This window comes from Miniopterus natalensis, chromosome 4 (assembly GCF_054644295.1).
Source record: "Miniopterus natalensis isolate mMinNat1 chromosome 4, mMinNat1.hap1, whole genome shotgun sequence".
In the NCBI taxonomy this organism is placed as follows: Eukaryota; Metazoa; Chordata; class Mammalia; order Chiroptera; family Miniopteridae; genus Miniopterus; species Miniopterus natalensis.
The window spans coordinates 76,557,588-76,575,993 of NC_142084.1; the positions used below are offsets into that span (position 1 = coordinate 76,557,588).

At 42.7% G+C, this 18,406-nt stretch overlaps 2 protein-coding genes across 2 annotated transcripts in view; one reads left to right on the plus strand and one right to left on the minus strand.

The window, feature by feature from the left end:
- Positions 1-6,186, plus strand: part of DOCK5 (dedicator of cytokinesis 5) — a 162,033-nt gene extending 155,847 nt beyond the window's left edge. Inside the window, exons 48-52 of the mRNA XM_087816863.1 lie at positions 653-819; positions 2,572-2,740; positions 3,374-3,512; positions 4,464-4,567; positions 5,148-6,186. Of these exons, the coding sequence (XP_087672989.1) occupies positions 653-819; positions 2,572-2,740; positions 3,374-3,512; positions 4,464-4,567; positions 5,148-5,252 (684 nt within the window). The 3' untranslated portion in view covers positions 5,253-6,186. The remainder of the gene's footprint in view (positions 1-652; positions 820-2,571; positions 2,741-3,373; positions 3,513-4,463; positions 4,568-5,147) is intronic.
- A 5,630-nt stretch (positions 6,187-11,816) lies between these two features.
- On the minus strand, positions 11,817-14,908 carry GNRH1 (gonadotropin releasing hormone 1). Its single transcript, XM_087816187.1, has 3 exons — positions 14,756-14,908; positions 13,399-13,494; positions 11,817-11,879 (listed from the first exon to the last, which is right to left on the minus strand). Exons 1-3 carry the CDS (start codon positions 14,906-14,908, stop codon positions 11,817-11,819), a joined length of 312 nt encoding a protein of 103 aa, XP_087672313.1.
- Positions 14,909-18,406: the final 3,498 nt, after the last annotated feature.

An 18,406-nucleotide genomic window follows, 5' to 3' on the forward strand; every position in this document is an offset into this window, starting at 1 on the left:
AGTGTTCAACCATGAATTCCTGAAAATTTACCTCCTACCCTACCACCAGTTATGAGTTTTCTTCTAGGAAAATTTGTCCTTTACACAAATACCTAGATGGCAGGCAGAGACTGTGACTTTCATCTCACGAGTTCGGTTTTTATTAGACCCAGGTAACATTAGTGTGTAAATTTGAAATGCTGGCGTGTTTCAGATGATCCCACTGAAGACATTTCTCATGAAAGTAGATCAGTGTTCCCTTACTTCCTGAGATTCACCAGGGTGGGTGTCAGGTCCACAGTTTCAGTCTAAATCTTTTCTATTCGGCCAATGTTCCATTTTTTAAAATGCCCGAAAGAAGCAAAGCTGAAAAAGCAGGCAGAGGATTTTGCTATTTTATTGGTGGCGAACATATGGGTTATTTCTCATGTGGCTGGCAGCAGATTATGGTGAATTTTTCTCTAGTCTTAGAAGCAAAGTAGGTTTAACCTAACTTGTATCTGTAAGAAAGAATATAAATATTTCGTTATTTAACGACTGAGGCAGCGCAGCCACCAACCAATCAGAGTGGGGTGCCAGCCAATATAAATGAGCACCTGCCAGAAACGGGGGCCCGCCCTCATTCGTGTGGACGGAATTCGGGGCCGGCTAACTGAGGGCGCGTGTTCCCCAGCCCCCCACCCTGACGGAGAGGAAGCAGAGCCGCACGGGGTCCATGGTCCTGCCCTACATCATGTCATCTACGCTGCGGAGATTGTCCGTCACGTCGGTGACGTCCTCGGTGATTTCCACCTCGTCTAACTCATCTGATAACGCTCCTTCCAGGCCAGGGTCTGACGGGTAAGGGTTTGATCTTTAATTGCCAGGAGGGGCGGGATAACGCCTTTCTAACATTTGCCTTTGGTACCAGAGTGAGACTTGGCCAAAGTAGATACATTATCCTCATGAGGGAAATTATACAAAGTTATTAGCCTTTGGGTCATTCTTATTTTCTCCTCCATGAGCAATATCATTATTTAGATAATGATAACAGTTATAAAAATGGGGGGGAATATCACCCATAATCCCATCACATCCTGTTACCCACCCAATCACATTCTGATTTATTTTTTTACAGTGATTTATAGTCATTGCTTGTTTTTTTTTTCATCATTTTAATTTTCAAAAATAATTTTTAAATTTATACCTGTTTTATAAATAGTTAATGTAATCCAAGATAAGTTCCAAAGGTACCAAAAGCTCTATCACACATGACACGACTCCCGCCAGTCGCCGACTCTCAGCTTGCCAGTACCGCTCTGCAGAGGCTGGCGATGTCGGCCTCAGGGTCTCGGCGCCCTTCCAGCAGCTCTCCAGAGGTGCGCAAGGAGTGCCTCAACAGACATTTCCCCCCACACTTTCTTATATGAATGGCAGCATAAATACTTTGTTTACCTTGCTTTTTTCTCTTACTAGGTCTTTAAAATTGTTCCATTTCAGAACACAAAGAGCCTCCTCATTTCTTTGAGCATTGCAGATACATGTCACCAGTACCTGTTGGTGGACATGTAGTTGATGTGGCAATGAAGAGCCTTAATAATTGATCCAGTAGAGTCTTGGGTGGTGGTGGTTGTTTTTTCTCTGTGACCAGTTACTGATTTGTTTGTTTGATTTGGCTTGGTTGGTTTTAAGAATAATTAGGGTCCTTTTTGGAATTTATTTATATGATTTTTATTAAATTAGTATAGATTTAAAATAAATAATAGTGAGTGGCTCCCTCTTAAATATACTAACAATTGGAATATACCAAAGAATAAAAAATTCAGACATAATATATTTTTTTAAAAAATAATAAAGGATGATTCAGAAAAGGAGAGAATAATTTGAAATAAGAAAAAGAAATTGCATTCTAGAAGCATTTCCCATTGTGGCTCCAGTGGTTCCTTAACAGACTTCTCTGGAACTTTCTCACCCTGTATCCTCACAGAAAAAAGCAAGAATATATTTTGTAGAAAGGGCACTGAGAGTATTAAAAGGCTTAAAATGACTTCAGAAGCTAAAATGACTTCAGAAGCATATCAACCAAATACACTGAGTAAATCTTGTTTGGATCCTGGTTCAAACAAACCACTTACAAAAACAGTTATGAGACAATTAGGAAATTTGAACATTGACGGGATTTTTGATGAAATTCATTATTCATTTTTTAGGAATGATGGTGGGACTGTTTTTATGTTGTGAAGATAGGTCCTTGTCTTATAGAGATAGGCACTGAAATATTTATAGATGAGATGATATGACATCTAGGAATCACTTCCAACTAATCCACTGGGGGGCAAGAATGGAACGGGGTGTATAGAAGAAACAAGGTTGGCCGTAGTGATCATTGTTGATACTGATTGATGTATATATAGAAGTTTATTATATTATCTTCCACTTTTTTATTTGTTTGAAATTTTTCAAAATAAAACGTAAAAAATTCAGATTTCAAACCTGAGAGGGAAGTCACAGGTCAAGATTAGGCTGAGGAGTCATCACCTCCGGTCTTTTTGGAGTAAATTTTGATTGTCAGGTGACCAGTGTTTTGTGATTTGTCCATGTTCTTGGCTTTAGGTCAGTCCTGGAGCCACTTCTGGAGCGCAGGGCCTCGTCAGGTGCCAGAGTAGAAGACGTGCCCCTCAAAGAGGACAGTGAGAACCGGACCAGCAAGTTCAAGAGAAAAGAACGGAGCCTGAGCAAGTCCCAGGTCATTGCAGAGAAAGCGCCAGAGCCTGACCTTACGGTAAAAAGGAAAAAAAACGCACCAGAGGTTTTCCAGTGCATTCCCGGTAGCCAGGCACATCCCCATTCACTTCAGCTCTGAGTCAGCAGAGAGAAGCCTCGCCCTGGCTCTCTCAGGACCAGCAGCTTCAGTAGCGTCAGATCCAGGCTGTGCTAAGAAAAGCACGTACGGAGAACCTGAGTCTCTAAATCTACGACGGCCCAAGATCTTGTACCCACAGTATAAACATGTGGGTTGACGCTTGGAGCTGTGGCTCCTGCTACCACGTTCATGAGTCAGTCCAAACATTGTCATGTCTCTTCTTTTACTTAAAAAAACAAAAAGTACTTTTCCTTCCTAAGCCAAATCAAGTGGGGCAAGGCCAGCTTTCTCTGAGAATGAGGGTGGCTCATTTCCAACCTAAATGACACAATCCAACTGTGGTCAAAATCAAGTCCACAGCCGGCCAGAAATACGCTATGGTTCAGGGGTTGCCTGTGTCTTTGCCAGGGTGCCCGCCGCATGGTAATGTGCTAAGCTTAAAAATGGCTCCTGGAATTATGCCCTCTAACAAGTTTCTGCTCAGCAGAAAAAGCTCAGCCATCCCCACCGTGAGAGTGTTTTCCTGTCCCCCCCGCCCCCCCCCCATACTAGAGTCCAACCAGGAAAGCACAAAGGCCGAAGAGTCTCCAGTTGTTGGACAGTCGGCTGACACCGTTTCATGGTTCTTCACCTCCTCCGTCAACACCCTTGAGCCCGCCTCCACTCACTCCTAAAGCCACCAGAACCCTAAGTAAGTTCTCCTGTATATAAATCCGTTACATTCATTTTGCTAGGAATGGAGTATGTTTATGATCTGGGCAATTTTTTACCGAAACAGCCACAAGGTATATGCATATTGTAAAGTTGGTTCAGTTCAGTGGGAGTGGGTGTAATACAGTTAAATTAGTCCTTGCCATACTACAGGGCCCTCAGGTTGCTAGGATGCACTAAATTTTTCTCTATAGGGCTCCAAAGGGTCTCACTTTCTCTTTTCTAATGATGAAAGTATAAATGAGGTAGATCCAGGCAAGGACCAGAGAGGAAGCAAGTACCTTATGAACTACTGAGTAGACAGTCCTGTGCATTATATAGGGAAGGGTCCAAAATAAGGCCAAGAAGTAGACCCAGTCTGTAAACTGCTTATGGCCCAGCTTGGGGAATTGGCAGTACACACTGCCTGGGAAGAATTACAAAGTGCCCTGGTACAAAGGAAAACGAGGGGTAAGCCATTGTGCCAAACAGGAGACAACAGTCAACCAAAAGTTAGAGGTAAGCAGGTAAGGTTTCCTGGAGGAAGTGGGTATCGCACCCTTTAAATGATAAAGACAGTTCGGTTAAACTTAGCTACTATTTATGGACCGTCTGTTATGTGACTTTTTTTAAGCGCTTGGGAAATGTTAGAGATCAGAGTAATACCCTAATTTCTAGAAAATATTTTCATCTTCAGCTTAATAGTAAAAACCCTGAACCAAAAAAAATGGAATTTTTACTTCAGTAGTTCTTGTGACACCTTCTGGTGAATGAAGGGTGCTACATCTGTCACGAGGGGTAAGAAGGCCTTCGTTCCATCCACGGACATTGTGGAGTATGACCTTAGCAATTTGATTGGCCGGTTGGCTCCGGTGTTACCATGGCCACCAGAAGTTCCAAGAGATTCTTTGATGAATCCTTTCTGCCTTCACCTCCTTTGTATCATTTCCAGGCTCCCCATCTTTGCAGACAGATGCGCTGATGACTGCTACTGTGCCACCCCCTCCACCCCCCAAAAGCAAGCCCTATGAGAGCAGCCAGAGGAACTCCACCGAGGTAGGCGAAGGATGACCGACACCGGGGCCAGAGAGTACCACTCATGGGAATGCAGCCGTGGCTTTCCCCGGCTTTTGAGTGGGCAGGTTTTCCCATAGGATCTGTCACTCTAATCAGTTCTTGGTTCATTCCTGAAGCCATCATAGATAGGGCAGCTTTCAGTGGGAAGGAACAGTGTGCAGATAGGCCTTCGCACCTGACCGAAGGTAGAGCTTTTCTCTGTACCTCACCCAGGGTGCAGGTGGGGGAAATAGGCAGAGTTCTCGCTTATATCTGAAGAGTTTACTTCTGAGAGAGTGAACGGCCTCTGACGGGCTTCCTTCATTTAACAAATATTTATTGAGCGCCTACTTTAGGTGTGCCAAGTACCCATGTGTTGGGGATGTAGCAGTGCTGGTGTATATCAGACCAACTCCAGGTGTACAAGGGAGGCTACATCAGCCTTAACTTCTCTTCCTACTTGGCAAAGGCTGTGTGGACAAACTCGGATTAGTGAGAAGCTAAAGCAGAGTTGGAAATGTGGCGAAGGCAGAATTGGGAGAAAGATAAGACTCCTTTCTCCTCTCGTTTGCTCCCTCAGATTGCTCCCCCACTGCCTGTTCGAAGAGAAGCCAAAGTCCCACCCCCACCACCGCCCAAAGCTCGGAAACCTGGCATCCTTTCTTCCGAGCCTGGGTCCCAGTGAGGATCATGTCCCCTCTGAAACTCAGAGCGCCTTGGACAGCTGGTGCCGGAGAGCTGGCCTCCAGGAGGCGGTGCTGTCGCGGTGCCAGGCCTTCGCTGACTGCCTTGCCTTTTCTGGGATGAGGCTCACCGGCTCCGAAGTGGTTCTTTCCTCCCTTCTGTTTTATCGATGCCTGAGGCCGTGTGACATCTTTAATCCACGTGGAATTCCAGAATTGGCCATGTCATGTGCATTTCTCAAGGGAGAGATCTCCCTCGCCATTATTAAATTTCAGCCTCCGGCACAGAGCCGCTGGGACCTCCGGAAGCCTGGATAAGTTCCTCCGCAGTGGTGGTGATAGAGCAACCCCAGTAACCCGCTCCTGGGGTGGGTTTCCTGCTTTGCTTCTGAAAAGCTGTGCCTGAGGCTTAGTTTTCTCACGTTGGACATATGCGATCCCTTATAACATCGGGAGAGACTGATACCAAGTACTTTGGTAGCTGAAATAATCATAACTTTCTAAGGTCTACTGTGTTGTTTTTGAGGAAAAGAACATCTTTTTAATGAAGACTGGCTGCTTTCAAGTATGAATGGCTGTCATTGAAAAACCATGGACTCCCGTGAGCCCTGCGCTCCTGTGTCCCCCCACCCGCACCCTCTTATGTAACGGGGAAGCTGTCTGTGCCGCTCCTGGGAGTCCCTCACACTCCCCGCTAACGGCCTTCACTGCACAGCAGTCGCTCCTTCCTACTGTGGACTCCTTTGAGCTTCTCTCTTTTGCACAAACAGTTTCTTGTCCTGTTACCTCTTCTGAGCTCAAATCACTGGATATAAGGGATGTAGAAGCTCGGGTTCAACAGTTTCTCTTCCAGCCCCCATTTGGATGGCTCGGCAGCCCCACCTGCAGCCTGATTTTACCCTGGAGAATACAGTGCAATACTGCCTTTTGATTATTTATCCCTCGTGGTTGTGGATTTAATTTGATTACGTGTTTATGGTACTAATGTGATTTAGGTGATCAAATATTGCCTACACACATCAACAGCCACACAGAGTTAAAGATGTTTTGAGCTAGAAGGGCCCTAAAAGCCATACAAACAACCCCCTTATTTTATAGGTAAGGAAACTGAGGTTGAACACAAATAATCCTACTACAGACGCTTACTAATAACCCAGCTTGCTAATTGAGGCCATACCCAGATAACACATATCTAGAAGACAACGCTGACAAACTCTTTAACTCGTACACTTAGTTGGATCAACAATTGAATTGGCCCAGGTATTTCTATTCTACTTCAGGGTTTGTGGCCAAGTAGACAACCTGTTGACTATGGATCCCTTCGATTAACACGTGGGGCACTCAACAGAGTCTCTTCTACACATGGCAGAGTCCCCTTTCCTTCAAGAAGTGGAAAGCAGAGGGAGAATTTCACCTCCGAGAGTTTGGGTTTGCTGGCCTGCGTCTGTGTCTGTGCGCTTGTCCGATCAGCCCTCTTTTAGGAGAGAGACAGTATTTGCAGCACACGGTCAGGGAAGTGAACCTCTGGGACATGTCCCGCATGCCTCAAGAAATGAGTCCGTGTATTTAAAAGTGGTGGGAAAGGGTTAGTCTTCACTCACCCAGGAGAACCTACAATGTGGTATCATGGAAAGAGCCTGGGTTTTGGAAGCAAACCCATTTGGTGTCAAATCATCAAACTCCCTCTAATTGTTTGAAATTTTCCAAGCTTTCATTTCCTCACCTCTCAAAAAGGGGATAATACTTGCCACACAGGTTGTTGGGAGGCTTAAGCGAGATGGAATATATGAAGTAGCAGGGACTCACCAAGTGGTCCTTTCTTTTCTCTGCTCAACCAGAGTGAAGGTCTGAGACTCCAGGAGCATTATTGATATTTTCCTTAAAAATTTTTAAAGATAATTTGGAACGTGAGTGCAGGTTAGTTCTGCACATATAGTCCCTCTCATCTTTTGGAGCCTTTTACATAATTATTTATGACTAAAGACGCAGTGTTAGTAAGAACCGAAGAGGTTTTTAAGTGGAAAGAAGTCAAGAGAATGAAGGAAGTCAAGAGAAGGACCAGAAAGGCCATGCAGGGCTCACGCAGAGCTGGAGCCACTTCTGAGAAACTGCCCCGCACACTGGCTGGAGGTGATTCGTGCGTTTCACCCACTTTTCAGGCTGCCATTAAAATAAAAAGACGTAAACTAAAGGTCACAAAAGAAAGAAATCCTCCAGCATGTTCCTTCAGAGTGGTGGAAGCGAGTCCTGCAGTCTGGTCTTCGATCGAGCCTGGGGAAACCTGGTGCCCACATGCAATATAACATTTTCCCTTATGATTCCCTTCTCACATTAATGGAAACACTGGGTCTCTCCTGCCTGAACAGAAAGGATTCCAGGTAATGTCATGAATAATAGATTACAGGGGGCACTGGAAGGTTCATCTCCTTGGGGAGCCATTGGGTAGGTAAGAGTCAGATTTGACAAAAGGTCATGAATAACGTGTGTCCTGAAGTCACAGGAAGGCTGCAAATAAATGCTTTGATTCTATAAAAAAATCTAGGAGAGATGAGAGGTAGGGATAAAAAGAGAAGGAACTGGTCTTTATGTTCCCTGAGAAGAACTTTGGAGTATTGAAAGACATTGAAATTAGCCCCAAATTGTCACACCTTTGCGAATATTGGTTTATGGGATATTTTTTTAATCTCTTCTTTCTCTGTCTTTGGTGACTTGCTTTGAGATTTTTCCCCCCCCCAAGAATTGTTTTATTCAACACGTATTAAGCTCTTATTAAATACCAGGCACTGTACTAGACCCTCGGGATATGGCAGTTCAGTGTCTTCAGGGGCAAAGATTGTGGTGTGTTTTGGGATGGGAAGTGAGTGGTAGGAAAGGAAAGTGAACCCTAATTAAGTAACGCTCCTGGGCCATGCTGGCCTCGCCCTCCACCCTCACAGTTGACTCTAGAATTGCAGTCCCTCTCACCTATCAGGGCGACCCTTCAAGACGCTTGCTGTCACACTGCAAATCCCTAAGAAAAAACAAGAGCTAAAGCAGGATTTGAGATTATCTACCTTTGTTGGCTCTTTCCAAATGCACGAGTCCTTCCACTCTAGCTACCCCCGGTTCATGGGGTCATTTCTTATTTTAAAATCGAGACATAACTTCCATTCAGTTAAGTGCACAGATCTTAGTGTACAGATGGATGATATTTAACAGCGGTGTACACCCACGTCACCACCTCTCGGATCCAGGCATAACCAGCTTCAACTTTGTCCCTTCTCTCCTCTCACTCTCTGGTGTAATGAAAAGGAAAGAAAAAGCCCACCATCAACACAGAGCAATAACATGCTTTTTGGCAAGTCAATATACAATGAATATGTAGATTTGGCAATTTCTTCATGTAAACCAAAATCAGATATATTTTTTTGCAGTTCCATGATTTTTAGAATCCTTTCAGCCCCAGCTTTCTTTTATTCTAAGTGAACAAAAAGAGTCAGAAAGAAACGAAGTTTCTGTAGGCTTTTAGGTCTGTGCACCATGACCAAGTGGGATTTTAAAATTAAGTTGGAAAAGGTAAGTTCCTCTGTGGGTGGGCTGAGAGTGGAACATCACTTTTAATCTACAAAAAGAAAAGTTTTCCTTCCGTGTTGATGATTTCAGGCTGATTCTTAATAATCCAGCAAAGCTGCCCTGTCGTCCTGCCCGGACTCCCCCATTGGTCATGTTTTGACTGGTTCATTTCAACTTTGTCAAAAGCGCTGTTGCCATGATTTTGTAAACTTCTAGGGTTTCCAACGTGGACAGTTAGGAAGCTGTGTATGGAAGGAGAAAAATTTTGTTCAGATTTGCTGTTATTTATTTTTTAAATTAAAAATGGAAATGTATTTTAAAGTTCATTGTGTGTTTATTTTTACCCATATATTAATGAACTGAAATAATTTCTAAACTCCTTTTTATCAAAGCCTCTTTTATGACACGTCACACCCAGAGTCCCTTCTGGCCTCCTTTTAGTATGAGTCCTATTAATTTAAACTTGTACTCGCGGGGGGTGTGTGTGTGTGACTGTCTTTGCCTAGAAGCAATAAAAACTGCAATTTATTTGGTTCTTTCTCTGCCCTCACCCCTCACCTCTCCATCCATCCCTTTGGCATCTGAGCTGACCAGTTCCTTTAATACAATAGGTTCTATTTCTTTATTCATTCACCACAGACAGTTAGGCAGAGGTAAATGGAAATAAAGATGTTAAAAGGAGTGTGTAATAACTTGCATGGAAAGGATGGGGACCGATTCTCAAACTAGGGTGGACAGTAGCATCACCTGGGAAGAGGTGATACACCCCAGACCAATGCAATCAGCATTTCCGAGGGTGGGGGATGGGACCCGGGCATCAGTGTTTCTTTTAAATCTCCCCATGTTATTCCAATATCTGGGCAAGGTTGAGAACCACTACCTTTGAGGAAGTAACAACTTTAGAAAATTCGTGTCAAAATTGCCCTGCCAAAACTTGTAAGTGCTGCTATCACATGCAGAAATTCTTGGCTTTTCTCTAGCATACTACAACTTATGCTAAAATGGTCTATTTTCAATACTTTCTTTTTGATACTTTCTCGTTTAAAACCATATATATTTGAGAACTCACCTAATTCTATCATGTTTTATGTTTCCCCACCTTTTATTTTGAAAGGATGCAGCATTTTATTATAAAGCTGCATTGATGAGGTAGAGAGTTCCTCAGATTCAGGAAAATGCTCAAAATTTTCATAAAGGGATCATTTTTACTCTCCTTCCCCTCAGTCACTTGGGCATTTGAGGATCAAATATCCAATATGTACATGTTGCAAACCATTGGATGCCATCCCAAGCCTCTAACATCAGCATCAGCATATGTCCCATTCAGGGAGGCCCATAGCGGGCTCCAAAGAAATGGTCCCAGAGACAGGCTTTGGTAAAGGAAACCTGAGACCCCAAACAGGATGTACAAAAAAAGTGAGTATGTTGCCTTTTTATAATATGTAAACTAATACAAAGATTGTAAATGATTTTTTGTGTGTGAAAAAAGAAGTAATTACTGAATGATTGACAGCTAGGAGCCTCTCATCCTGCCAGGTGTGTGTTGATTGATAAAATTATGCAGTTCTACCTTTTGTTCTGTAAAGTAGGTTTTAGACCACGTGACTGCCTAATTTTATTAAAGTGCGAATGAAGAGGTTCTTTGATTCAGTTTTAGAGATTCCCCAAATGGTAATATTTGGGAAATCTAGCATTGTACAGAAATAAATATTTGTACTAAAAAGGGAGGGTTTTCTCCCCCATAGAATGTTTCTGACTTCTATTCAAATTCCTTAATACAGGGCTTTCTTGCCCTTTTTAGAGGTATAGGGCCAGGGAGGGGAGGAGGAAGGTTTCACCTCTGATTAAACGGATAAAAGGTCTTTGCCATGTGACTACAGGCACAGTTTGTTGCTGTGACACCAAACTTGTTACCTGAAATTGGAGCTCTTCAAGTGGTCTCAGAGACTCCTGGAAGTTATAGGGATAAATGAGAATGTTAGTGTTACGGTGTCTGGGACCTCATGGAGAAATGGCCACCAGTAAAACGAAGTTGACACAGGAGCCTCAGTATCCTGTCTTCAGCTCCAGTTAACAAAATAACCGAGCTTCCAGGTCCAAGTCCACTGGCTGCTCATCACAGGGCAACAGAATCACTGACACGGAACCTGACACAGCTGAGTGGGCCTGTCTCAAACTGCTGGAGCCCCAGTTTCTTCATTTCAAAGGGAAGACAATAATACCGACCTTCCTTGGTCATTATGAGGCGTAAAGAAAATACGCGTGTATCTAGCACAAAATCTGACGCTCTGTAGAGAATGAATGGTGGCAATGCTATTTGACCAAGGGATACGGGAACACCTGTCTACACTCCATAGTGTTTCTCAAGAGAAGTAATGAAAAGATCAGGCAGGTGAACACTATTATTTTTAGGTCTTGGTCCCCAAACTCAGAGTATACCACTTGCTCTAGTGAACTTGGAGAGACCGCATGGGTCCAGAAGAAGCAATGGACTAGGAGCCCAGTGAGGCCTTCCCCCTAGGCCTCCCTCAGGTTCCAGTTTACTTTCAAAAGGATTAGACACAATCTGGGGAGGAAGCCTTGGCCATGGCCCCATCTAACTTCTGTAGAGTATGGTCGAAAATAAAACTACAATCCCATAGAACACTGTAGCTGAATCAACTTTTTTGGCCCAGACCAATATGTGACTAACTATTGCCCTTGTGGATACAGGGTGGTGGTGGAGGAGACCATGAGATTCCTGGCCAACAATAGTGGTGACTTTGTGTTATCTCTCCTCTCATCTGTCCCTGTAACACATTTGGAGGACTCCCCATTGTGGGCTTACAGTGTCCCTCCCCCACCAGAGGTTTGAGTTAGAGAAAGACTTAGTTAATTAACATTGATGCCACTTTATTGACACTACTTCATTATGAAATACGTGCAACTTGCTCGTAAGAATTTCTGAAATTCACACAATTTACAGATATTAAATGGGTCACAAATTTCAAAGTCAGAATGATACTTAGGTGTTGTCACTCCTTCTGGACCAGTGGATTGAAATTCTTCTGCCCAGTTTCCTCTTCAATCAGACTCTCCTGAAAAATATGTAACAGATATATATCAAGGTTGATTTTACTGGCTGAATTTTTTTTTTTTTTTTTTTTTAGTGTTTTTTGTTTTGTTTTGAAATCCTCACCCAAGGATTTTTCCCGATATTTTTTCCATTGCTTTTTAGATCGAGTGGGCTAAGAGAGAAACATCAATGTGAGCAAGACACATCAGGATCCTACAACTGAGGTGGTGCCCTTGACCGGAATCGAACCCCAGACCCTTCAATCCACGGACCAACGCTGTAACCACTGAGGCAAACCAGTTAGGGCTTTATTATGTTTTTGATACATTATTTCTAAAATATTGATAGAGAAATAAAAGACTCACTTGTTTTATGCACTAGAAAATGCTAAAGAGGGATACAGCCGTGTCTTTGAAAGTTGTTTATAATAAAATCTACATGAATCACTTAAGGACAGGGCGTGAGGAAGAGAGCAGCAGAAAGGCCGACCCGTCAGTGTGTGTCAGCCTCGCCGTTGCTTCCATTCCTTCTCTCGAATGTCATGTTCGGGAGGTTTTAGTGCTGGCTGTATTTTTATCATGCGGTGAGCAGGGTTAGAAAAAGAGAGGAAGTAAAGAGACCTGTCTGCTTTTTTCTTTTTCCTGTGGGTGTGGAAGCTCAAGTCAACGGAGAAACAAAAACTATAGCTAAATGTCACATGTGATTTGTTCAGGCGTTCCCTGCTCCTGGGCGTAATGTCGTTAACTGGCGGACCATGGTGCTCAGAGAACACCGACACGGACTTCAAGATTCAATTTCTATATTCAATTCTCTATACTTTTTTGAAAATCTAAAGCCTACATTGGGTTACTATAGTTCCATTCTCTCTTTTTTTTTTAACCCTCACCTGCGGATATCCTTATTGATGAGAGAGAGAGAGAGAGAGAGAGAGAAACATAGATGTGAGAGAGATCAATTGGTTGCCCTCTGTACGTGCCCAGACCAGGGATCGAACCCACAACCCAGGTATGTGCCCTGACCAGGAACCGAACCGGCGGCCTCCTGGCGCATGGGACAACGCTTAGCCAACTGGGACACAGCGTCGGGGCTACAGCACCATTTTGAATTTCTGCATTTCCGAGGGAAAACAATGCCAAACCCAGAACAACTGAAACATTGGTGGAGAGGTGGAGTACCTAGAGAAGATGTCTGGGGTGTGCATTTGAAGAATATATGGACACACTGAAGAACTGACATGGAGCGAGCAGTGGGAAGAAATTTGTTTTGTCATCCCAAAGGCCAAAGCCAGCCTTAGCCGATAAAGGTCACAGGGTGATTTCAGTTCATGAAAGGAAAAAAAAGGCTCCAACCATTGTGCTGCCTAACCGCTGGAAGGGGTGGCCCTGAGACAGCGAGGGCCCTGCCACGGGAGGAGGTCAGGCGCTCGGGAAGGGAGGCCTCACAGCCGCCCAAAGGTGGTTGCCCTAAGTGGACAACCTACAGGGTGGTCCCCAAGGCCTGTTCCATCTCTGGGGCCCCGGGCTCTTGTCATGGACACTCACCAGCGCTCCTTCCAGCTCCCCGAGGGCAGAACGTGGCTTGTGGAGGGTGCATTTGAAGCGCTGAGGTTCTGCTAGTTGATCCACCGCTTTGGCTCTCTGAAGACAAATAATGAGATTTTTGGAGATGGAGATAAAGAAATGAAATGGTATCTTCCCTCTCCACTAAAAACTGCAAAATCAAGGTGGATGCAGGACTGGGGAGGTTGTAGGATTGGGATGGGGACTTGAGGAACATCCATCCGCCTGTGGGTGGAGGTGATGGTGATGGCAAGGAGAGAGAATATTTTCGTTCTAGAGATGACATGGGAAGACAGTATACAAAATATACAAGAACTTATAGTTATGAACAGGGTTGGTTTTATTTTCTAGTTTTTACTAGTATGTCATAGTTAAGTGAGAGTTGCTTCGCATACAATCTGTGTAAAGGAGACCTCAAATTCTGGGGCTTCTATATTTTGTGCTAACTTATTTTTATTATTTCTCCAAAAAAAGAGATTTCTTTCCAACGATTGTACATTTTTCTAGCTAAGTTTCCCATTCTCAGGCTTATATTAAGTGTCCGAGCCCCGAATCACTCATAGCCTAGTTTGTTTCCCATTAATTAAAAACAAACAAAAAAACAATAACAAGAACTGTTTTTTATTAATCCACTGACATTTTTTGGATTAACCAGCTAACATATATGGCCTCTCTCATGTAATCCTCACACGACCCCGAAGAAGTCGCAGTTTATAGATGAGAAAAACCAGACCAACCAAGTACTCTGTTAGTGCTAGCATGAGTACTGAAATCTAATTTATATGAAATTCAATCCAGCATATTTTCCAGTATATATTTTGTCTCGTTGAGCTTGCTAACTCCTCTGCTCTAGCAGCCTCTGACTTCTATTTTTAAATACCCATATCAGTAAAAAGAAATGATAGAGCATGAGGATATGTATTTATAAGTTATAAAAATGTGCCGCTGACCTAAATCATAGGTATTTTTAAAAGATGAAATAAGAAAGAAAAAGTTCTAAGATACTCTTTCCAAATCTCAAAGAATCATCTTGCCCTAGAGACCTTGGCTCCATCGTTTCTAATTCCTTTGGCAATTCTGTGGGCCCTGGGTACCACACACTGTGCACTTATTGCTGCCTTCTCTGAAACTGTTCCTTTTCTGTGTCTTACTAGTCTCATCTGAACTGGAAGCAGGAGCGGGACTTGCCTTTGAAAGCATCTTGTCACCCCTGGGATACTAGGATGGAGTCTAGAGCAGCACTATTGGGCCACACACAGAATGTCTGTATAGTTACTGACTATATTTGGTTATTGAGCCAAATAAGCCAGGTCTCATTTTGAAGGTGAGAGAGACTTACCTCTTGGAAAGAATCAATCAAATTTTCTGCATTTCTTTTTCCCCCAGGGCGCAACCCATAGGACCAGTGCTGGCCGGAGCAGCCCACCACACACCAAGTCAACAGAATAAGTCCAGCAAGAAGTTTTGGAATTGGCTCCATTCTAAGGAACATCAATGAAACAATGAAAATAGACCCAGCCTGGGATGAGCAAAAGGTAAAGAGCTCTTTGGTGAAAAGCCTAACACTTGTGTCACTGACACTATGGAAGAAGTGGGTAGAAGCCATCTACAATTTTCACGCACAGACATGGAAACACACATACCCGCGTGCTTGTCTTGAGTTTCCTAGCCCCTGGGGACAAAATCAGTTCTTTAAACTAGTCTGTTTTTATTTTCATTATTTATTATCCAAATTCATGATTCATCTCTTATGAAGTTCACCTTTTTGTCTTAACCTTTTGCCCTGTGTATCGGTTTTCAATTGTATCATTCCTGAGGGGAAAGGGAATTGGGCCATCTGCTCTGATAAGTGGCTCCTACTAAAAATTTCTGGCTAAAAGAATGTTTTTTGACATCAAATGGCTATACTAGGTACTAATTACATTCTGCTGACTATCTGTCTCTAGTCTTCCTTGCATTGGTGCTGGCTGGACCATCTGTGAGAAAGAGGGAGGACTCACTCAGCACTTTTCAAAGCCCTGAGTTCCACACCAGATGCCTCCCTGGCCAAGGTGGTCTCAAATTATCTAATGATATATGGAGTTTTCACAGAGAGTCTTCAGATTAATTTTCAGTTGATGGGAAGAGGCTTAAAGATAAAATAAAATATTGGTCAATGAGCTGTTGCAATTCCCCAAAGGCTAGCTCTCTGTGGCCTGGGGTGATAATGACCATGAAGGTCAATGTTTCTTTAGACATTGTCACACTTGGACTTAGCCTATAACTTAGGGTGTCAAAGCCCTATAGACAGACATTAAATAGCATGCAGTCTTTAAAAAGTGCTAGAAATACAAAGCATTTTACCTGAGAGCAAAGAGCCAAAGAACGCCGAGCTTCCTTTGGAGTGTGTTGAATACTATGCCTTTCATTTTCCTAAGCTTCCTTTTTATATGAAACTTGTCCAGGATACTGAAATCTTCCCCGCTGGTAAATTGTACTGCACGTGGACTATTTTTTAAGAGTATTTTTTTAATCCTCACATAAAGCCCTCTAATGGTGTATGTAATTGGAACACCCACTGGTATATCTGTTAGATTTACTTAAATCTTGGCCATTAAAACCTCAGCTAAGCCTTTTATAGCTGAGGCCACAATTCAAAGAGATTAAAATCTAGCGAGGATGGCTTCCCTTGAAGAAACTGACAGACCTATCAAGAGTTCAAGGAAAATGGCTGTCTTGGATTAAGTGATGTCAAATGCATACATAACAACCTTCACAAAGGAGGCCATGTAATAATTATAGAAAGAAGCTGATGTGAGGATGCCTGGGAGCTGGTCTCAGCGCTTAGATTCCTCATCTGTAAAGGAACTGATTCACAAATAACAATAAGTAATTATAGGCACTACACCAAGCCCATATAAAACCTGACAGTATGAGTGTGAAAGTCCCCCAGTCTCCTACCCACCAGGCTCCCACCTTATCTTGAAAGCCTTCTATGGCATCAAAAAGGTAAGCTGAGACATTGTAGTTAGAATATACTCATCGCAGGACCATCTGGAGTAGACTTAGGTCAACAATTCGACTCATTCCAGTAGCTTATGATCCAGTTAAAATATGCAAGTCACTGTGCTAAAGGCATCGGGAGCACAAAGGTGAGAAATAATGGTTTCCTGGTATGTCAGTAAGACCAACCTCACTCATTATCAACCGCCCTGCAAAGTGGATATCATTAACCAAATTTTATAGATGTTTCAACCCAGCAGTGAGCCCTTGGATATGTTTTTTACATAGTACAGTTATTTAAATGAGAGCGAACCATTCATCTTTATGACATTTATTTGAATACATAATTGTCTTTCTCTAATTCACCACTGGGCTGTAACTCATGATAGATAGTCAAGGACCCCATCTTACTTAAACTTCTGTTAATAAGTTTGTAGCTAGCATTCAATAAGTGTATCTTTGAATAAATGAAAGTAAGGATTTTTTAACCGGATTAAGCCCAATGTTTCCTCTACTACTGCAACAAAGATGTTTAGTCTGACATAGAATTAAATTTTCATGTACAGTTGGCTGTAAGGACTGTTATATTAGATACATAGTAAAATGGTTAAAAATAACTGGATAATATTTTGTCATTATAGAGCCAGGATTGGCAGCTTCTCCTTGGGTAGGATACTAAATCAATCAGTCATTGCCCGGTGTCCTCGGGAACAATTACATTTGCAAGGATTTCAGAGTAAAGAGCGATGGTGTCCTGCCCAAATAAACCCCCTTGCTGTGCTCATCCCTCTCTCTGGAGGCTGTCACATCCTCAGGGCAAGTTAGCGAAGGGGATAAACTTTATAATTACAAATGGAAATTTTAAAAGACATGATTAAATTGTTTTAATTATTTTTTATACACTTTGAATAATTTAAGGGCCATTCTGACATGAAAGAGTGGAATCTCATCTCACTATAATAGAAGGGTAATGAGAGGCTGTTTTTCAACAGAAGTTCATTATGTTTGCACAGTGTTTGTTTAAATTGTCCAATTGATTTCCTGTTTGCTGGAAGAGATTCGCTCCTAACTGTTGCATAAGCAGATGCGGTCTTTGGTTAGGACGAATGGAATGGCAGTTCAGGCTTCTGACCCTTATTGCCAGGTTCATCCCTTACCTCCGGGTTTCTCGTTATTTCTATCAGTTGGTGTTAAAGTTCTGAATAATGCTTTGGAGTTTTTAGATGAATACAGCCACGTGCCCGTGAATTCATCCAGTCTGCTCTCTGCCCTCTAAGTCTGCATTTGTATTGTTGTAGGTCACAAATATCAAGGGCAAAGGCCCAATTTGTTTAATTTTCTACAGCATCAACTAGGGTATCAAATATGCAGTTAACAAAAGTTTGATGTTTAGGAACAAACTCTGAACCTTTCCATAGTTCTAAGGACAGAGCAGTTTACCATGAAGCTGAGTATAGTAAACTGGGTTAAAATAATTGGATTTTATAGTTACCAATTTTTTTCTAAATTGAGAGATTTCCTAAATGTTAAAGTATGGCTTTAGAGGGAAAATGGCTTCATTACCTGAATGAAAAGAAACACCTTAACATTATTAAAATGCAACAATAATGATTTAGTAATCTTGCTGAGTGACAGATGCGTGTTAGCCCTAATGCGAAATCTCAGCAGGAAGAACTCCCGACCGCCTGCTGACATGTCTAAGGTTGGGGAAGGATTTCAGAAAATTAATCCTTGAATAAGGTGCTCTGTACAGGAAATAAAGTAACTGCTCTCCTTTGCAGAGATGTACCTTTTAATTTTAAAAATAATGCTTCCTTGGAGATTTAATACCATTCTAGGGCTTTTCATATATTAAAGATGGTTTAGCTCTGGCCGGTGGCTCAGTTGGTTGGAGCGAAGTCCTGTGCACCAAAAGGTGGAGGGTTCAGTTCCTGGTCAGGGCTCATACCTAGGTTGCAGGTTCGATCCCCGGTTGGGATAAGTACAGGAGACAACTGATAGATGTTTC